Below are 21,064 nucleotides of genomic sequence, written 5' to 3' on the forward strand. Positions count from 1 at the left end.
AATAAAGAAACTTGAATCAGTGAATTTCAATTACTTGTAAAATGGAAAATCCACTGCAATTAGTTAATGATTATTGGAGACTGTGGGAGGAATTCCCTAAGATTGAATGGTGCCTGCTGATAGTTTATTTGCACATGTTGTCTACTATGTTTTAGTGCCTGATTCACTGAAGGAAATATGCAAATCAGGTAAACTACTTGTCCCGGACAAGTGTTAATGTCGAGCCCTGAGGTGCATTTTATAATGAGCCTAATTTACTTACAAAAGGTAGTATTTTAGCACTTTTAGTGCCTGGACTGCAAATGGTTTGTGACTGCAAGTTGTTGCACTGAAAATCCGCACCTTCGTTAATTTAGGACATAAACATGTATTGTCAATAAAGTAAATTCTAACTATTTGAAAACTAACATTCAAATGTGAAATGATTCTTCTCTTGGTTTAGAGAAAATGCATTAATTGTGTGTGCATTTGTACTGGTAAGCTAAGCAGTATCATCACGGCTTTGTCATCAGCATTCATGGACCATGTGCTTTTCCCCTGGGATACTAGCCGAAGGTTAAAGTGTCAGCTTGCTCTGCCAACACACGAACAGTAGGCGTGTGTTATAGCACCATTAACTGCTAATGTAATACAGCAAAAGAGCTGCCTAGTACAGTCTTGACAGTACCTCCGCGATAAGGAGGAAACCAAGTTCCCCCAGAGGAAGTGAGTCTTTGCAGTTTGTTTAGAACATGTCTTAAATATTTCAAATGCTGTAATTTATTGCTTTAATTCAGAGCGCATTAGGTGAGGTTGGCGATAGGACAGATACTGTTTAGTCTTTGCATGCTATCTCCTGGGGCATATTATGACTAATGTGGTTTTGTTGTGTCTGCAAGAGACAAAGGCTTTGTGTGTGTGGATATAAACAGCTGTAAGTGTGTCGGCATGTTTGAGCAAACAAGTGTGGCAGCAGTAGGAGCTCATGTATTCATCTGCAGAATGTGATAATACAGATCAAATAACAGCAGCTTGGTGCCGATTGGAATGTTACATTTCGAATCGTCTCTTGAATTCTCACCTTTGACCGTAATCTGTGCGACTGCCTCTATAACGCCCAGCGTTGACATAGCGACGCACGTATAGTTGGCCGACTGTCGGACGTCAGTAAGTTCCAGCACGTTTCGCCCAATGGGCATGTCATCTTCAGGGGTCAAATCCTCCGACCCCAGCATCCATTTGACATAGGGCATTGGTGACCCCACGGCCACGCAGGTGATGTTAACGCTGCCCCCGGGCATGATTTCATTGTCCGTTGGGGGAATGGAGAACCGGGGTGGAACCCGTCTCACTGCAAGAGAACACAAGTACTGGTAACTTACCGCACAAGCATAGGAAGACGGAACATTCGGGAACATTTAACAGATGAAGAACTGACAAAGAATTATCATCAGGTGGATTTCACCGATACACTGTTTCAACTGGCTGATATATGGCAGGATCCAACAGGAAACTAATGCACATGTAGAAGACACAAACATTCCGCCTCACTCCCTTTGGATTGGGACATTGAAACAGACACCATGCACAGGTGACCCACGCGTGACAGACGGACGGCAGCACAAGGGGGAACTGGAGGGCCACAGCATGCAGGAGTTGTGTGTGATTGTACAACTTCGATGCTGCGTTCTCTTCCAGTTGATGTGAAGGAATGTGCCGAATCACATTGCCACATCTCACACACACAGCGACAAGCCCCACGAGAGGGACCCTGCTAAACTAACAACAGGTAGAGACCAGCTGTGACTGTCCGTCTGTGACTGGCTGCCATTCAAAAAGTGGACGCACGTGTCAATGGCAATGGTTGTGAAACCATTGGTAAACAATGCAATAACAATGAAAGGGTGAATTTGAAAATGATTTAAAATTGAAATATGAACAGATGCAGTAAACAAATTCATATACGACCAAAATATATACCCAAATGGGGCATGGGGGGGGGGGCATTCCTGAATCTGTCATGCAAACAAGCACATTGCTCATTACACAGGAAAACAATTGTGAATTACAGAGAAAAGAACAGGAGAGAAGAGGAAAGGAGACGAGGATAAGAGGGGAGAAGTAGTAGAGTCAGATAACAGTAAATCAACAGGGCTATTAAAAGCAGGAGTCTCCAAGACAGAAAGGGAGAGAGAAAGAGACAGGATACTATCCACCAGCTTCTCAGAAGAGAGTTTATGGGACAGCAGAAGGGTGGGAGAAGATTCAAGAGTCCAAAATAACTGAACCGATGTCAGTGTTACTGCTTACATACTGTCAGTCTCAGATGGCATTGGCTGATGTATAATGCACACAACAGTGGCAGGGGCTTTCTCGAAGCGACAGGCTCCGTCTGCTTTAAGCAGCTTCTGGGAGTCAGTGTGCAGCGGTTTATATCAGTCCTGCTACAAAGCGTGCGTCTAAAGACAATGAATCACTGGATTTGAGAAAGGGTTCATCACAACAAATCTTTCAAGGTTTTCGTAGAGTTTTGATTGAAACCGTAAACTAGAGCAGTGTTTGCGAGGCATACATATTCAAACTTTTCTTAAAGAGATTGCATTCTCTTTTAAGACTCTAAGACCTAAAACGGATGGGTCAGATAAGGGAGATGTCTAAAAGGTGTATTGTTGGTGTGTAAACATGAACAGGATTGGGAAAAATATTAAATAGTAGGGGTGTGACGAGATCTCGTGCCACGAGATCTCGCGAGACTAAAATGTGACGAGATGTCTCGTCGACTGAAAAGCTGTCTCGCGATATCGCCATAATTAGAATAGAATATGCCACCGCAACATTCACATTACGGTGTACACCGGCCGCCTCCACTGTCGTTTTGCGATTGTAAACGTCTACTCTGCTCATCCAGCACGAGTTGCAGTCGCAGTTCACTGATCGCGTTACGATGGCGGAGGATTTGTTGCGCAACAGAGAGTCGATCTGAGATGTCTTAGGGCGGTTCACACAGAACCTTTTTTTCCATTCCAGTGCGGTACTTTTCCATTGTTTTTCTATGTAAACGCGCTAGACGGATGTGTAACCTTGCGCTCGCGTCTTGCATCTTTTGCAGCGTCTCGCGCATGACACAGCGTTCTAAAAACGCGGCGCTCAAGTTAAAATCAGTTCCCCCATTCTACGTAGTATCGCATTTTACAAAGCAAAAACGCACTCTGTGTGAATGGCCCCTTATCTTGTAGAACGCGCGTTCAGCACCGTCACTATCGAGTGAAAGTGAAAGTAAACACGATGCGCGCAAATTAGACTGCATACAATAATAACCCGTCTCCCAATAGACTGCATACAATAGCCCGTCTCCCAATATCAAACCTATCTCTGGACATTGTAGTTGTGGCTCTGGTCTCTGTTTTGGTCTCTGTTTGCTCTTTGAATACAGAGAGAGTTGGCCTACTTTGATTATGGTTGCACTTGCACTTAATTATCGTTTGCACTAATAAGACTAAGAAAAACTGTTGTTTTATACTGTTTTTATTTCTATTTTCAATTTGTGGAAAGTAGTTTCATTTGGAGGTCACACACAGCCTCAATCAGAAGTTCTGGAAGCTCATAATGTACAGTAAGGTCTGAAGAGACTCGTGTGAAATCATACTTGAGAGAAGCCAGTCAGTTGAGTTTGTGGTAAAACCTTTACAGTGCTTCTATATTGTTGTATTTCAATGTATTTGATAATTCATACTCATAAAGTAGAACTGAAATGACATTCATTACAAGATGATTTAGTTAAAACATTTCAAAATCCACCTGCAGACTATTTTTCCAGTCATGAATTTTGTCATTGAGGATTTCTATCAAATATTGTGTAAAAATCTCGTCTCGTCTCTTTCTTGTGAACCCAATCTCGTGTCTCGTCTTGTCTCGTGAGATAAGGGTCTCGTCACACCCCTATTAAATAGACATCTTAGTAGAATGTTACATTCCACTATAGCAAGGATCCTCAAATCCCTCACTGATTTGCATAGTTTAGTTCAAACCCTAATCAAAGACATTTGAGCAAGCTAATCAATGTCTTCAAAATTACAGGGAGGTGAGTTGATCAGGGTTTGGGCTAAACCATGTAAGGCCGATTTGAGGAACCCTGCACTATGGTCATTATCCATTAATCCCATTTACCTGCTCCTATTCGAGCTAGTCCAACCATGTCCTCCTGTTTAAGACCATAGGTGTTCCTTGGCTAGGATTTTTATTGTACCACTTACAATTAAAATGACAAAAGGATTAACCAAAACAAACGTTCCTTGAGGACTTGGCATCTATTTAAGTCTCTGCGATAAACCACCAGAAATGGAAGAAAAAGAAGGAAAGACACGAATTTCAGCGACTGGTTGTATGCATTCGACCGGAGATGTCGCGCTTCTCTGGAGATGAAATCTCTAATTATTGCGAACAGATTTTCAATCCTATCGCAATTAATTTCCAATTGAAACGCTGTTCCAGGAGACATGATGTTTTTCCTTTCATCTGAATACCGTTCCATTTGTCGAGTCTTGAGAACAACGCTCTACATGCATCAATTGTCCTTTATTAGCAGCTCATTAGGTGGAAAGGAAAGAAAATATCTGATCTCACAGACCTACGGAGCATGTCTCATTGCAGTTTGTACCGTGCAAGGTCAGAGCATGGAGTTTTTTCTAGGTGTTAGGAAGGCACAAGTCGGTCAAAGTAATGAAGCAGGACCACTGACATGTGGGTGAGGACAGACAACTTTAGCATGACCAATCCACCATGCAAACCCCCCAACAAACTGTGCACATTCTGACCAACATGCACCACTTTTTGGTCAAGCAGTACAGCGGAGAACAGGGAATTCATTCAGACCATAACAAAAAGAAATGAAGAAGAAACTGTCCAAAACTAAAAACATAAGGAACCAAAAGCAGAATTTGATCATAGACACGCAAATGCAGCTACAATAATAAAAAGAAAAATCGTTCTGTTGGGAGTTATAACTAGCGTTTGTATCGTGTTTTTTTTTTTTTTTTGAAGTTTGAAGATGGTTAGAAAGAAAAAACACACCAACCTTCTCGCAGCTCTGAGGGATGTAGGGAATTGATGCGGAAACAAAATAAAATGAGGAGAAAAACAAGGGAAAATACAGAGAGAGTAAAACAGGCCACATTCAACCCAGAGAATTGCTGCTAGAGACAGAATGTCTAGGAAAAGAAAAGTGTGCTGTATTTTACAGGCCTTTTAATGCGCTGCCCATTAAACAATATGACACAGGTCCAGTTATGAGCTTTACATGCCATCAGCAGTTACTGTGGTTTGGACTGACTTTCCTCTGGAGTTTTGTTCATAATTTACATATATATTTTTTGGTTCCTCATGTAAACCACATGACTGAGACCTGTGCATGAATTTAGCCACACTCCTTAAAGCAGTAGTTGACATCTGGCCTCTAAGATTTATAAGATGGAACATATTTTGGCAGCTGATTATGATACATTTGCGGTTAAAGTCAACATGAAATCAAAAGCACTCTGTTTGCTGACCAATATGAGATATTTAGTGGTGTACAGGGTGGCTGTTGACCTACAGTGACCAGTCACTCTTATTTTAATTTGTTATCTTAAATCAATTTCTTCTGGATAAGATCAAGACATTTTGAATAAAGCCCTAGGTTTCATTATGAATAAAGTAAATAAAGTAAAATGGGTTGGGAAAGCAGTTTCATGTTGACTTTACGGTGCCAGATTATATAGATGTAAACTTTGAACTAAATAATGCACATAAAGGCACATGCTCCATCATAAGTCAATATCAATAAACATTTTATATTTATACATTGGAGTGAATCTTCAGTTAGTGGACCTTCTCACTGCTTGAAAAAAAAAGAAAGAAAAAAAAATCCTTAAATTAAATTGGAAGTTATAATATATTATATATGTATATAAGTAAAAAAAAAAGGATTGTCAGCTCTCAAATACTGACAAATTAGGTATCATTTCTTGGATACCCACATATATACCCAAATGTACAAGGCTATTAGGTAATTATATTGTAACTTAATTACAACATTTAAGGCTGATAGTCTGTACATTAAAACACAATTTTTTGTTTGTATGTTTGTTTTTACTGAACATTTAATTTATTTATTTAATCATCCTAGGGCACAGAAGGGTTCACTTAATTGAAGAATCACCCATACACATTAAATTTAAGTATTTTAGACTACATTACAGATTAAAGATCGCACTGACATTTGTTACGTTTACACAAATAAACTGATAAAATAATAACATAAAACTCTTCTTTTGTTTCAAAATAAATGAAAATAGTTTTATTCCGTTTGCCAGTATAAAGAGGGATGAAAAACAGAGCTGTCAGACATTTGCTGTAGAGAGGAAAGAGGTTAGACTCAATCAATCATTCCTGTTATCTTAAGAGTCAGTCATATAACATACACAACAAGCAGTCGAGTCAATAAAGGTTAAATCGAAATTAAACACCAGACAGGCAGAAAATCAAGGCGGCAGCAAATGTCATACTTGCAAAAATTCTCAGGAAACCAGAGGGATCCAAACAACAAAACTGACCAGCTAACTGGGTCTATTTGATTCAAATGTGTGTGCGTCTAGAGTTATTATATGCTCTTTTGTTGGTTTTCTTTACCACCATGAGCTGTTCCTACCTCTGACATACAGGTTAGCAGGTGCAGAATAGCGTGTGCCGTCGTTGTTGGTTGCGACACATTCGTACTTCCCTTGGTCCGATTCCTCACTTTGTTCAATTTGCAGCGCTCCTACACAGTGGGAGAGAACACGAAGCAGAAAACAGATAATTACAATAATAATACAAGCCATTAAACAGCTTACACTGGATCACATGCTAGGCCTATTTCTCTCACTATGAATTGGAATTTGTTCTGTTTAGGTCTCCATAAGGGTGGACGCAACAGAATTACTTCAGCTAAAGGCAGTTCACTGCCATCTGACTGCTGCTATACTGATGTTTAACCCTGAGAGGCGACATCTGCAGGCATGCCTCGCATTGGAGAGGTTCGTATAGACTTAACCAGTTTATGCAAGCTAAGCTCCTGGAAGCTGGGGGTAGAAATGTTTCCACTTAAAATGTCTAATGCAGTATTTCATTCTCTAGGCCTGATGCATCATGGGAAAGCAATTTCAGCACTAAAGATGGATTTCACGCTGGATTCGCGATGCATATTATGATTTTGTCAGGAACGGAGTAATTTTGAGGTGCTTAAATCAAAGTGTGTTGTGAGCTAGTATCTCACCCTACAAACTAACTTTCAGCAGTTGCACTAGGAAACGGGTCTAGAGAATAGCATGGCAAACACTGCCGTAGACATTTGAGAGGGTACACAGAAAGAAAGCAAAAAGAGACTTTGCAGCATTAATTATCTTGGACATTTTACAATCACATCAATGGAGAGGAAAACATACAGTACAAGATACATGTTGCAGGGTTTCTAAAGGCACTTAATTGATAGGGTGTTTCAAAATAGTTTGAGCATTACTTTTTAGAAAAAAACAGTTGTGATAATAATCAATAATAATACTGATCGATTATTAATTGAAAGATCTACAAAAGGTGAGGGGGGGAGAGGGTAGCCCTGCAATATTATTACACATCTCACAGGACTGTTCATTATGGGAATGAGTGAAAACTGCAATACAGCAGCATATGACTCAAATAAAAAAGGTTTACAGTATACAAAAGCAGCATAAAAGGGGGTTAAAAAAAGAAATTTGACTAATAAAATTTGGTTAAATTCAATTCGAATTGATCCATCAATAAAATGGCCAAAGACTTCAGGGGCTGGAAGTCAGCAAAAAACTGCAGCATTCTCAGGAAAAAAAATACGCTGCTTGAATCGTAAAAAATAGAAGAAGAAAAAAAATCTGTTGGGAGAATTATCGTTACCAGTACATAAACCTCTAGCACATGCAAATCTTTCCAAAGAACAAGAAATGTGTGTCGGCACAACTTACAACCTTGTGACAACCCTTAGCTGAAAAATAAAATGCAATTGTATTAGAAAATTCAAAACGGCGTCCGCCGACAAGAAAGCAACCAATCACTGCCATAGCTTACGCAAAGCTACAAATGACACCCATAAAAATCCACCAATGGGATCAGCAGTGTGGTGTCACATGACCCAGGGAAAAACATTTTTTAAAGTGCACTGAACCGCAGCGGACACCGCCTCCTGAGTAGCTTGACAAAAAAAAAAAAAAAAAAGATGACACAAAATGGCCACCTCGGTATCGTCTGCCAGACCCACTGTTAGCTTTTCCCCAACCCTGAAGAATGGAAAAAATAAAAACGTCAAAAAGGAAAACAGCCTTCAACCCAAGAAATGCAAGAAGGAAAAATAGGTGGAAGAAGAAAAAAAGCACCGCAGAAACTTTATCAAAAAAGTAGTTGTTTGGGCTTTTTTAGCTTGTTTTGAGAAGGGTATAGGTAGAGGAAAGCAAATGGAGGACGAAGAGCAAAAAAAAAAAAAAGAAGTTTGTAAAGACAGAAAGATGCTTTTTTGGGAGAAAAATCGTGGCAGAGAGGTCTCCGGTGTGTCTCCGACATCTGGGCTCATGTGCGGCTGAACAAGAACAGCTAAGGGGGGAAAAATGTTTGGCTGTTTTAGTTGGACGAAAAAAAGGGACACATGATCTGCTATGGCCAAAAGAAAAAAAAAAAAAAAAGAATAATAATAATAAAATAATGAAATAGAACACATACAGGATATGCTTCTTTGGGCTGCAGTAAGCATATCGACTCGGAAGAGAGAAAAAAAAACACAAGAGGCTTTCTTAAACTGAAAGAAAACCAAACGAAAGAAAGAAAGAACGCTTACGCAAAAATGGTGATAGATGGGTGGCGTGAACAGAACGGGATGGTGGGGGAGTGGGACAATGGGGAAGATGCCGGGGCGTTTCATGGATGCAGACACATGTGGGACAGGAAGAATGAAGTCAGTTGTTCATTCTGTGAACTTGAGTTGAGCACTCTTACCTCTTATTGGCGTACCACCTGGGTGGATTATATGAATGCAAATAAGATTAAGAAAGAAGAGTCGTTAGTACGAGAAGAGAGTCTGGCCGCTTTGGAAGAAGAATCAAATTAGCTTTGCTTTGCTTTCTTACAGACTTTATTAGGCTACAACAGGAAAGAGAGACTCAGAAAAGACAGCCATTGGCTCTAGTGGAGAAAAGCACAGGATTGAGCATTGGTCACTTTAGGAGGTCAAAGAGCAACTGGTAGAGTGGATGAAGCACAAGGGGCCATTTTGAGACCTGCTGTGGCCGTGATCTAGCGGGAGGGGAACTAAGGATTGATTGGGAACAGTGGAGAGTCTTTGAGCTGTGATTTGAGACAAAGATGGAGTGACAGTGTCGGTGCGTGGCCCTGACCAGCTGCTCGTGTTGGTGTGTGCTTTACTGCTAGTCAACTAGTGTGTGTTCTGCTAGTTTATCGACACCGTTAGTAAAATGCATGCCATGCATTTTAACAGTAGTTTGAGAAACATGGAACATTAGTGGGAGGCATGTGTGCTCAGATCTACAAACTTACCAAATGACTCTGGAGATTTACAAAACAGAGAGAAGAAAGACAGCATAGAAAATATGATTATATTCCTTACGTTTGCTCTTGTTGACACACTTAAATCTGACACTCTATTGCACAGAGTTATAAACGGCTAGGAAAATCAAGAGAGAAATCAGACAACGAAAGAAAACAGGACAAGGGCAAAGCGGAGAACTCTGGGAAGACATATTGTACCATATTGAGTGCTGGAAAACACATCGTATTCAACTCAACAATTACATATTCACAATGTGCGTCAATTGCAAAACGAAATAGGGTTGTGGGGAGCGTTACGAGAGAGACCGCAGACGAAGAGAAGGAACGTCTACTGCGGCTCCCAATTCAACGGAAAAGAATCACCAACATTTTCAGCCCTGAATTTGGTCAATTGGATGCGCAAACACACAACAAAAGTCACACACACAGGGACGGACGTCTCTCACTTTTTTTCTTTTTTTCCGTTTTTGGATGTAAAAGAGGTTTTTTAGGCTGTTGGTACATGTGCATCATGACATGAAAGCAACAAACAAAACAACCTTGATGATTCTTTTGAGAGCAGTGAATGAAGCCAGATTGTACTATTTCCGCATTTAAGGAAGAGAAATAAGGACATGGAGAACGACAGTTATTTATTATGCATGGTTCGGCTGCTTTTTGCGACTAAGTGTTAAAATGGAAACAAAACAAAGCCCAATTTAAGCTGGCCAAAAATGCAGTCATAGCAGTGAATCATGGGTAATAAATTAAACAGACAAGAAAACAAGACACATCACACACAGAGGGGACGTAGACGACGATGCCGTTTCCTACAGAAAACCAAAAAATTTTCCATGAGAAAGAACAGAATGTCAAATGTAAAGAAGGACAACAGCGGCTCTTGTCGCTGCTTTTCTTCTGCCGTTATGGAGCCAAGCGTTCAGGGGAAAATTACCTGATCGAAGCTGTTTGATGCGTCCGTTGTTGTTACTCGTGTTGACCGGGAGGAAGTCTTTGAACCAAGAAATGTCTGGGTCGGGGTTCCCGCTAGCAGCACAGAGCATGGTGGCGGTACGGGTGCGCTCGACCACCTTGAGCTGAGGGCCCATGTCTATGGTGGGGAAACCTGCGGGCAGCTGATCCTCTGAAACACAGCAACACCAGCACGGTCACACACAAACACGCACATGCACTTTCATTGCTCTTCAAGCCTTTATCACATTTAGGAAGCTGCGGAAACCTGGAGAAAGTAGGAGTTTGGTCAAAGCTAACAGGGAAAGTTCTCAGAACTTCATATTTTGGCATGGTTCTCTCAAAATGATGAACAAATGTTTTTCAAGTAACATTAATAGATAATGTGTTGAAATGTATCTGTTCTTTAATGATGTACTCAAAACGTTAGCACAAAATAGGTGAGTACTGTTTCTTTACAAAGTGAAATCACCAACTACTGGCCTGACATGCATAATAGTCGTTTTCGTAGATCCATGTGAACAGGAATCGTTTTGACAACATTAAACACGAAAAAATGCAAAGGAAAAAACTTTCCGTTTTTTTATACAGCGTTGTCATGTAAACCCGTATATCAGTACCCTTGGTTAGTAAAATATGCCAGAATGGGTAACAGGTTTGCAAATATGTTCCACATTAAGCTGCCAATCAATAGGAGCTAACTGGTTCAGGACTAGTTCATTTCCCTTAGAATTGTTGAATTATCCTTACAACAACAATTTATGGAAAAAATAATGAAATTAATTATTTTTTGAAAGGGTTCAGGCGTCTATCAAACTAGGTTTTTTTTACTAGGTACAATGCCATTTTCTTCATCTCTCGAACATTTAAAGTAAACTTAACAGTGTAAAAGTGAGACAATACTTTCAGCAGACCATTAATAAAGCCGTATTCACACCTAGATGTATCAATGTATGCAACCACTCGACCCGAATGTGATGTATTCAAATAAAAAACTATAAGCCTGATGTTTATCAATATAGGTTTAACAATATGTTGCACTAAAACAATAATCTTCAAACAATATATCTCCAAAAAATGGATGCTTATGTATAATTATGTCCAAATGTATTACTTAATTATTTATATTGATTAGCCCGAGATAACCTGCAATGTTTTCATTTTGATCATATTGTCGTCATTTGTATTCTGTGGATATATTCATACAATCTTTGTTAACTTTTTTACCACGGTGAATACGCAGAGGGTAACGGCTGCTTTAAAAAAAAATACTAATAAATAAATTAATTCATTAAAAAAGCCCTTGCAGTTTGCGGTCTTTTTGGATGGGAGCCAAATGTCCCCACAGTGATAGTAAAACCTGAGATCACCTACATTGTGGGGAACAGTCAGCGGTCCCCACAAGGGGAAAAAAATGGATTAATAAACAGTAAATTATGCTTATTTGAAAATGTTAAAATGCATAAAGTTTTCTGTAACGGTCTGTTGTGTTTAAGGGCTAGGTATAGGGGATAGAATATGGTCAGGTCAGTATTAAAACAATAGAAGTATATGGCAAGTCCACACAAAGGGGAGGGGGAGTGGGGGTGCGAGTGTGTATCAACCTACAGCAAACACAAGCAATCTCAAACAAACAAGAACTCAACAAGCCTCCAGGGGACATTACCAACACACACGTACACAAACACACTGTGATTACCACTGAAATAGCTAAATATCTCCTGGGATTTGCTTTCCATGAACCGAAAACACCTCAGCTCAGGTATACAAAACCGCATATATTGTTTCACTATTGCAACTGACTCCACTGCAACATTTGACCATACTTTTGGATAATTTGTGTAAAATGTGATTGAAAATGCAATTATTTACTGTAGATTTACATTAGAATAGAGCAAATGAGCCACTGTGATGTAGCTGCTATATCACCGTTTAGTTCCAGCTTGTATGTTGACAGATCCTGGGACATGTTCTCTTGTTTCCAGAAAACAGTGAAGGATTTGAATGAATGTGTGATAGACAACGGAATAATATCCCTGTCTAAATAGTGACTAAAGACTGATTATGACATTTCAGCGCCTCAGAGGGAGGCATCTGCTGTAATGGAGGATTTCCTGCAGCTCATAAAGAGCTTGAAATGCTCCTCATTGTCTCTGAAATCATTACAACGCTCTTTCAGAGTGCTGTGATTCAGTGAAGATTTGAAGATGTCCTTAATTTACGCCAACCGAGTGCCAAGGTCTGGGTTGAGATGTCGAAATTCTTACATCTCAAGGTTTAATTCATAATTTAACATCTCAGTGAATGGAAATCATCTCGCTTCAAGAGTGTGCTTATTTGTCATGAAAATAATGTCATGATGCAAGAACATTTTTTGTATTCATTTTCATTATGCAAAATACAATTTGTTATTTCTTTCTTTTGATTTTAGGGGGGAGTATAACTTTGACATGTTCTTGGGAGGTTTCATGATTCGTCCATATGAAATGAAACACAAATGCAAAACAGCTTGTTTCCAGAAAAATTTCCAGTAATCGTCCTTTGTGCATTAACAAAATTTTCAAATCTTTCTGCAAATATTCTAATCCAAATCCTCTTGTGACCTTCACAGGCTATGAGCTTCACAACGCAGTGGATGGGCGTCTAATATTAGCTCGTCTGTGGTGTGTAGGCATCGTCTGAAATGAGCTACTTGGCAGCTAAAGTTACATGTCAGTCTGTTTTCCCAAACATGCAGATATACAATTACTACAAAAGCTACAGAAAACTGCTGAGAGATCATTCTGAAGTCTGCCAACCTATACTTGCATCTGTCCCCAACATGGTGTAATACTAGCTTATAGCAGGTTTAATCTGTTGTTGGTGAGTTTAGCTGCTTTCACAATTACGCTAAACTAGATTCTTCTTAACATAAGCATATATTTGGTTCTTAGATAAGTTTAGCAATTTGCCTCTCCTCTGTACTTCTGTACAATATTTCTGACACACACTAAACCCCATGTGCAATACCTACCTATTATCAGTGGTGGATGAAGTACACAAGTCAAGCAGATGAGTAAAAGCATTGAGTAAAAGTACAAAATAAATTGACTTTTTAAATATAATAAAAGTACTGATTAATAAGTCATGTTTATTATTTATTCTAGCTAGCATTAGTCAGACTAGTCATTAGTTAATTAAAAATAAATATTAGTGCACTTTTAATGTATTATCTGCAAACTTTTTTATTATAAAAAGTATGATATTATTAATATTATTTATTTTATTAAAATGTATTATACAATTACAAAAATGTACTAAAATAAAAATTTAAGTGAATGACAAGCGAGTTACCGAAAACAAGTGAAATCATATACCAAAAAATATGTGGCAAAAATAGGATATGGGGGAAAATGTGGGGAGGAACACTATGCAAACATGCAATATAATTTAAGATGCATGGGTATTCTTTTGTGTTATTTTACCAAAAATACTTTAGTTCTTGACTCAAAAACGTCAGCAATCGAATCAGTCTGATTCACAACTGAATCATTCAGTGTGATCTGTGAAAATTATACAGGATAACTGGAAAGAATCTGCTCGTTCATTAATCGGACCACGCTCTTGCTTCTCAGAGGGGCTGGTGATTTATTCAATTTGAAATAACCAATACAAATATGTTTTTTATGAAATGTAGTAATTTGAAAGCAAAATATTATACTTTGGGATGTAGTGATAAAAATAGTATTTCAAGTACAGTCACTTTGTTACTGTCCATTTATTATTATCCTAACTGGAATACCTCAGGGTTCAGGGCTAGGCCAATTTCTCTTCTCAATAATCACAACAGAGCCACTAATAAAGGCACATGGATTGTCTAATCTCAGCTTGTATCTACCTATCAGACGTTTTTATTTTTAGCTTACACATTTGAATTTTGACCTTTCAGAACTGCTAATAGTGTTGGCTCGTTTATGATAAACTGCTTATGCTTTTCCTCATTTGTGAAATGAATGAATCTGCTAAATGAATGAATGTAAATGACATATTATTATATTCTGATTCATCTGTCCTCTGTGTTAATGCAGATTGTGTCATTCAAGAAATTACCAGTTTCATGCTCACTCACAATAAACTCTGCTAATTTATTCACAAGGTTTATGGAAATGCCAACAAATAAAGTACAAGACACTATCCAAACCTCAGCTCAACGTTAATTGTGTACTGGCTCTGGATGTGTGTAAGTCTTTAAAGCAATGCCAAGGTCGATGTGTGAATCAAGCTCTTTAAAACGAGCCAAATTTCACCTGCCATAAAGCCAAGTGCCTGCAGTCAACCTTAGAGGAACAGAGGCAATGCTGCTAATAATTATTGAACATGACAATTCATGCTGCTTGAAAATCAATGGCTTTCAGGCTATATGTATTGTTGGAAATCAAAATATGCCTCTGAGACTATACGTTTTTTTTCTCCTGAGAGGAATCGATCTTGGGTATCCACTGTACAATAAAGAACCTCAAATTCCCCTTCAACCAAAACAGCAAGAACTCTCCAAGTTCAGCCAAATACATTTGTCCTTGATCCACTACAGGCATGAGGGAGGTTTTTCCCTGGGACATTTTCTATTCATATTTCTCAAGCTAACAGCAAAATACTTTTTGTAGCCCTGCTGCATAATTAAATATGGATTTCTGGAGTCTGACATTATTTTAGAAGCATTTTCTATGAATACAGTACACTTTGGTGTCCCTTTCTTTTAAAGCAGAGGCACATTGTGTTCTGATGTGTGACAAATTAGATTAATTAGATCAACTATGATCTAAAATAAAATTAATGTAGCATGAAAAATAGCTATCAAATGCTGATTTTGATCGCCTGTATCTAACAATTAAAATCATGAATACTCTCATCCTTTTCAGATAATATATGGGACTGATTTTCCATTCACAGTAGCTTTTGTGTTAACTCCTTCAGTAACATGACAGGGATTCGGTTTGGAACGTTTTATACAACAGAAACTTTCCCAAATAAATCTCAACCGTTTTACTATAAGAGTTTCCCCTCATTGCAAAGACCAGATAGATATAGATAGATAGATGGATAGATAGATAGATAGATAGATAGATAGATAGATAGATAGATAGATAGATAGATAGATAGATAGATAGATAGATAGATAGATAGATAGATAGATAGATAGATAGATAGATAGATAGATAGATAGAATCAAAATCATTTCACAAAGATCAGTGGTATATTTTTAACACAGTCCAGTAGTGATTGTTTGGTTTCCACACAAAAAATAAAAAATAACTACACGCGCACACACACAATTAATCAGCATTACATTTTTAAATCACCACACAAATTAAACGGTACTTCACTCTGCCAGTTCTCTGATTAACTGCTGAAAAAACACCGCAGCAGTGGCAGAGATGCGTCCTCAAGCTAACGGCGAGCAAATAACCGCTGTTAATTGTTATTTAATTTGTGCTCTCCACATGATTGTAAGTTTTTCGAGGAGAAAGGTTATTGACGAAAACATTTCAACGCATAAATTAATTGAGCTGCGTTCGCCATATGCTATGTTAGCACTTCTGCTCGCGGCCACGATGATGATTTTCAGCTGGAGGACGAATAAATCACGCCAGCAAGAGGAAAAACACCTCTGTAGGTCAATCGAGAAGGTGAGAGAAAAAGAAATCCGGGGTTCTGAAGTCAAAAAGCCATAATACAAGAGCAAAATTTGAAACATTAAATTAAAAGTGAGAAGCTCATGGGATCATTATGCCCAGTCACATGCATTTATCGTCTTTAGCATCAAGGGCATAAGGATCCCAAGCTCTCATCTTAACTCTCATTATACACTAGAGTACAGTATATCTCCCTTCCTCACGTCACTTGATGCAGTATAATAGCGCGGTCGCCCTGTGAAGAGAGTCGCTAGCAGCTGCAGGCCGAACGAAAACCCCCTGGTGATCATTTACACACATTAATGATGCTCAGGTCATCGAGCAACCGATGGATGTCCTGCCTAATACGCTGGTGACCGGGGGGAGGGGGTGGTGGGAAAGCAGCTATGACTAGCAGGAGCTTTTAGAAGCTGTTAAATAAGACTTCATTGGAAGCATTTTTACGCATTTAACTCTTTAAAATAAAAGCCTCTGGTGGGACATTGTGGTAATGCATTTTTAATTGAGTCTAAATCAATGTTATTTAATAATTATTTATATACTGCTACAATATTTATTAATATTTTGAATTGGTTTTAATATTTTTAGCTTTCACTTTACATTAAGGCTACATTTGTTAACATTATTTAACTGCATTAGTTATCATGAAGTGACAATGAAAAATGCTTCTTAAGCTCGTATAAACAAATTAATGTTATATATGTTAAAATAATGAGGGGCCGGTTGCACCATCTGTGCCTAAGTTACAACTTAGCCTAGTTTTGACATAAATACTAAGTTACAACTTAGCACCACTGAATATTTTTGTGTTGCACCATTATATTTAGTTGAAATGTAACTATGTGTAAACTAAATATTTACGGAGTAATGGTTGGAATAAAATAGAAAACTGACTTTTTATTTTACCCAACAGACTTCAATCCTTTAGACATGATAATGCAGACATTTACACTTGATTATATTTTAAGAGAGAACATTATGTGAATAAACGTACTTTGTTAGTGGCTCATCAACACAAACCCGTCCTAAACAACATGGATCTGTGAGGATCGGTCTGTATTATCCGTATAGTCAAATAAAATCAGTCATAATAAATAAATATAATTTCGGATCACTTACAGTTTCTGAATGTTTTTTACATATAAAAACACCTATAACATGTTAGTTATGATTAAGTAGTGCCATATTAAATGGAAACATATTTTTACTGCAAGTTACAGGCCTATTTCTATGTAAAGGTTTTTTGTGTGATTTTCAAGTACTTCAAAAACATAAAAGTTTTTTGTAACATTTCTATTTAGCTTTCATTTATCTTTATTTTCAATTTTACTAATTTACAACATCACTTATTTTATTTTCAGTTAGGGGCCAAGATTACATGTTTTAATTTACATAAACATTTATAGTTGCATTTTGTTTAATTTATAATTTTGTATCTTTATTTCAAATATCCAAAAATGATTTGCAAAAGAGTACGGTTTTTTTTAGGCCCACTGTATACATTTAGTGTAACCGTTGTTACTAAAATGGCAGCGTCACTCTCTCGTTCGATGCAAAACCCTCCCTGACGCGCTTGTCTAATCGCAGCAGACTACAGAGGACGACACACTAATTAAATACAGCTAATTGAGTCTCTGCGGACTGGCCAAAAGTGATTAGTTACTGTTTACCCGCTCAAGTTAGCAGGGTTTGTTTAACTGACAATGAGCGAAGCCAGAGGAGGCCGATGTGGCGCACACACGCAGCTGGAAATTAAAAGGCCGTGCGGCGTAATTGATTCTTTTGCTTATCTGCAAGAAATGCTGCGAGCAAGATACCAAGTATTCTTTCTGTTGGCTGTGCCGTTATTCACGGAGCTCAAAAACACACAAGAGCAGCAGACGGTTAATGGATTTGGGTTGGGAATCGATCAGCAACATTGGCCGACTGATGCACGCATTAGATTGAGCTTCCCTTTAGCGTAGTCGGCGCTGCCGGCAGATGTTTTTTCCCTGGATGAGGTTATTCGCTGTGGAAAATCCCCCACGGCCATAATAAGATATATTTGTTGGACGTTTTGAGCGAACGCAATCTCCTTAGAGCCGCTGTCACAGGTCAGCCGGTGTAAAGACGCATTGTGCTGCGGTCATCCCTCCCGCCGCAAAAGCACAGATTACCAACAAAGACAAATAGCAGGAAACCCTTCAAGTATGACTGCCATCCCAGCCGTATTTTCCGCTTCCTTTGGCGCTTTTGTGTTGAGCGGCGGGCCAAGGCGGGTTAGTCTGGGCTTGTGTTTGCTTCACTTCGCTCTAGATAAGTTTGCGCTGGGTTTTTTCTGCCTGCCACAAAAGGGCAGAGGAGCGTTTTCTCTCCTGGACTGTGACGGCAGTCAATGTTGGCGGATTCGTCCTGAATTCCAGCTGAACCCCAGAGACGTGGTGGCTACGGCATATTGATCCGGGATTTGCTCGCTGTAAAGGAAGCGGCGGTGGTGAGAGAAGCTCTACCGTCATTTTCTGTTTCTGAAGGCTGATGGCTTTGTGTGTGTGTGTGTGTGTGTGTGATTAGCTCCCTGTGCTAATTAATACAGTAATTGTACTCTGGAACCGTGAGTCACAACCATAACAAAGGGCCAAACGGAACACAGAAGGCAAGTGAGCTTGGGAATCAACAACTGCATTTTTCTGTTTGTTTTTTAGGAATCCAGGAAACATAATTGTTTGCCAATATAATTTTTATATCAATTTGGCGAAAGAATATCCGGAATATTCTTTTTTAGGAAGTCTATCTGTACTTCTTTGTGCTATTTAAGAGCAAAATACCTCTATTCACCCCTTCTTAGACAATTAAAAACATTGTACACCTCTTATGTTATCCTCTGTCACTACACGCAAAATGGTGTTTACTCCACTTTACATTTGGTTGCATATGCTGATGCATTTGAATCATAAAATAAGTTTAGGTATTACAATAACTAAAATAAACTGAAATAAAAATACATTAAAGCTAAATCGAAAATAACAAAAATGACAAAATCACATAGAATTACTCAAATGACAATGTGTAAAAATGTTTCTTTCTTAATCAAAATGTGGTAACATTTTATTTTAGTGTCCTTGTTACATGTTATAACATTAAATTATGCATAAGTACATGCAACTAACCCTCAAACAAACCCTAATCCTACCCTAACCCTATACCTACATGTAGTTAATTATTATTATTCAGTACTTAAATGTATAATTACACTGCAAAAATGAAGTGTAACCCAAAATGTTTGCACATTTGCTTGAAAAAAGTTATTTTATTTAGTTTGTTTTAACCCCCAAATAATGTCTGCCAATAGGGTTAGAAAAATAAACTTGTTTTCCTTTTGAATTAACTGTATTCTTACACCATTGGCAGATTATTTTTCTAATTTTAGGCATAAACAAACTATTTTGAAGATTTCTTTAGAAAACAAGACTTCATTTCTGAAGTCATTTTGCTTCTCAAGCAAATGTATCTTGATTAAAGAATGTTTAGATTTTTTTACTGGAAAAAAACGAACAAAAATAAGCACTGCAACAATTTTCTTTTTTTCTTTTGCAGAATTAATTATACTGATCTTCCTCAGAGGTGCTAAAAGAGCAGGGAAGGCGGTCCATTTTACAGTTTAGTGCATTATAGAGAAATATTTGTTCAAGTATTCCAGAGATCGGCAAGAATATCTCAGCGAGATGAGACATGGCACATCTGATAACAGAAATAAAGCTCTTAAAAAATCACGCCGGTCGATTGCGTGTGCGTTTGCATTTTCCACCCCCTCTCAGGCTCTCCTTTTTCCACTCCTCCGTCTCCGGCGCTCTCATTTACGCCCCCCTGATGTATTCTGTTGTTTTCTTTGGCATGGTTCAGCGTGGCCTGTTAATTACGCTTTTGTTCCGTCTCGTACAGAATCACTCCAGCGAATGTAAGAGCTCTCCATTAACGCCACAGACGCTTCCTCTGCAGCAGAACTTGCCTTCAGCTTCTCTCTGTTTGCTGTTATTTTCCTCTTCTTCATGTGACACTTGTTCTGTGATAATAAAGGTTATCTTTTACATTTGGCTGCGCCGTAAATGACAGGCGGCTAATCCGGCCACCGGTGCGTTTATCAGTGCATTCCAGCTGCCGTATAATCTTGCGAGCGCTTTCGCCGAGATGGAGAGAAAAAAAGCTGCAATGTTTCCATCAATCATGTCTCTCATAAGTCAGAAATTTGACCTGTTCAGGAACGCCGACCTCGGGGCGAACAGAGCGCCGCTCAAGGGAAGCGCAGATGTTCATGAGTGTCTCTGTCTGGACACGGAGAACGTCGCTGAACGTTTGCCTGCGAGTTCATGGGATACGTGCTTCTTTCTGGCTGGATGTTACAGAATCTCAACATGAAATGTCAGTTTCAATTCAGATTTATCTGAAAAATGTAAGGCCATTTGTAGATGATAGCCCTCGGTGATTCAAATGTGACATCCCGGTCATATTTAAGGCGCAGTTCACTCAAAAATTAAACTTGTGTCATCATTTGTCCTTCTAAACCTTTTTATATACTGATCTTAGAAATTTTCTCTCATTATTTTGTGTCCATCCACTGAAAGTCTGTAATGTAATCAGCATTTTCAACTTCAAGATCATGAATACATCGTAAACGTAATTCATATGAATCAAGCGGTTTAATCCAAGTCTTTAATTTAGGCTTTAATTAACATTTAAACTTTAATCATAATTCATAGCGTTTAACATTTTGATGATATTTACACTCAGAAAAAAATAATAATAATTTATGTATATTAATTGCATATCAAATTTGGATTAAACAGTTCTAACAATAAACTTAATGTGATGCATATTTCTCAGTCATA

General features: G+C 38.5%; 1 protein-coding gene and 1 long non-coding RNA gene across 11 annotated transcripts in view; one reads left to right on the forward strand and one right to left on the reverse strand.

The window, feature by feature from the left end:
* Positions 1-21,064, reverse strand: part of LOC306991567 (receptor-type tyrosine-protein phosphatase delta) — a 158,912-nt gene that overhangs the window by 59,448 nt on the left and 78,400 nt on the right. For all 9 annotated transcript variants that reach the window (XM_079599545.1, XM_079599542.1, XM_079599540.1 and 6 more), the window contains exons 5-7: positions 10,514-10,702; positions 6,665-6,775; positions 1,061-1,330 (exon numbers count right to left, since the gene is read on the reverse strand). In XM_079599545.1, coding sequence (XP_079455671.1) covers positions 1,061-1,330; positions 6,665-6,775; positions 10,514-10,702 — 570 coding nt within the window. The remainder of the gene's footprint in view (positions 1-1,060; positions 1,331-6,664; positions 6,776-10,513; positions 10,703-21,064) is intronic.
* Positions 636-14,565, forward strand: LOC306991600. 2 transcript variants are annotated; one of them, XR_013796128.1, is made up of 4 exons: positions 636-705; positions 6,907-7,031; positions 7,132-7,232; positions 13,142-14,565. It is a non-coding gene; the product is annotated as an uncharacterized lncRNA (long non-coding RNA). The 2 variants fall into 2 exon arrangements; XR_013796129.1 differs by lacking the exon at positions 636-705 and having other exon boundaries at positions 6,787-7,031.

The sequence above is a fragment of the Phoxinus phoxinus genome (genome assembly GCF_949152265.1).
Source record: "Phoxinus phoxinus genome assembly, chromosome: 2".
Taxonomy (NCBI): domain Eukaryota; kingdom Metazoa; phylum Chordata; class Actinopteri; order Cypriniformes; family Leuciscidae; genus Phoxinus; species Phoxinus phoxinus.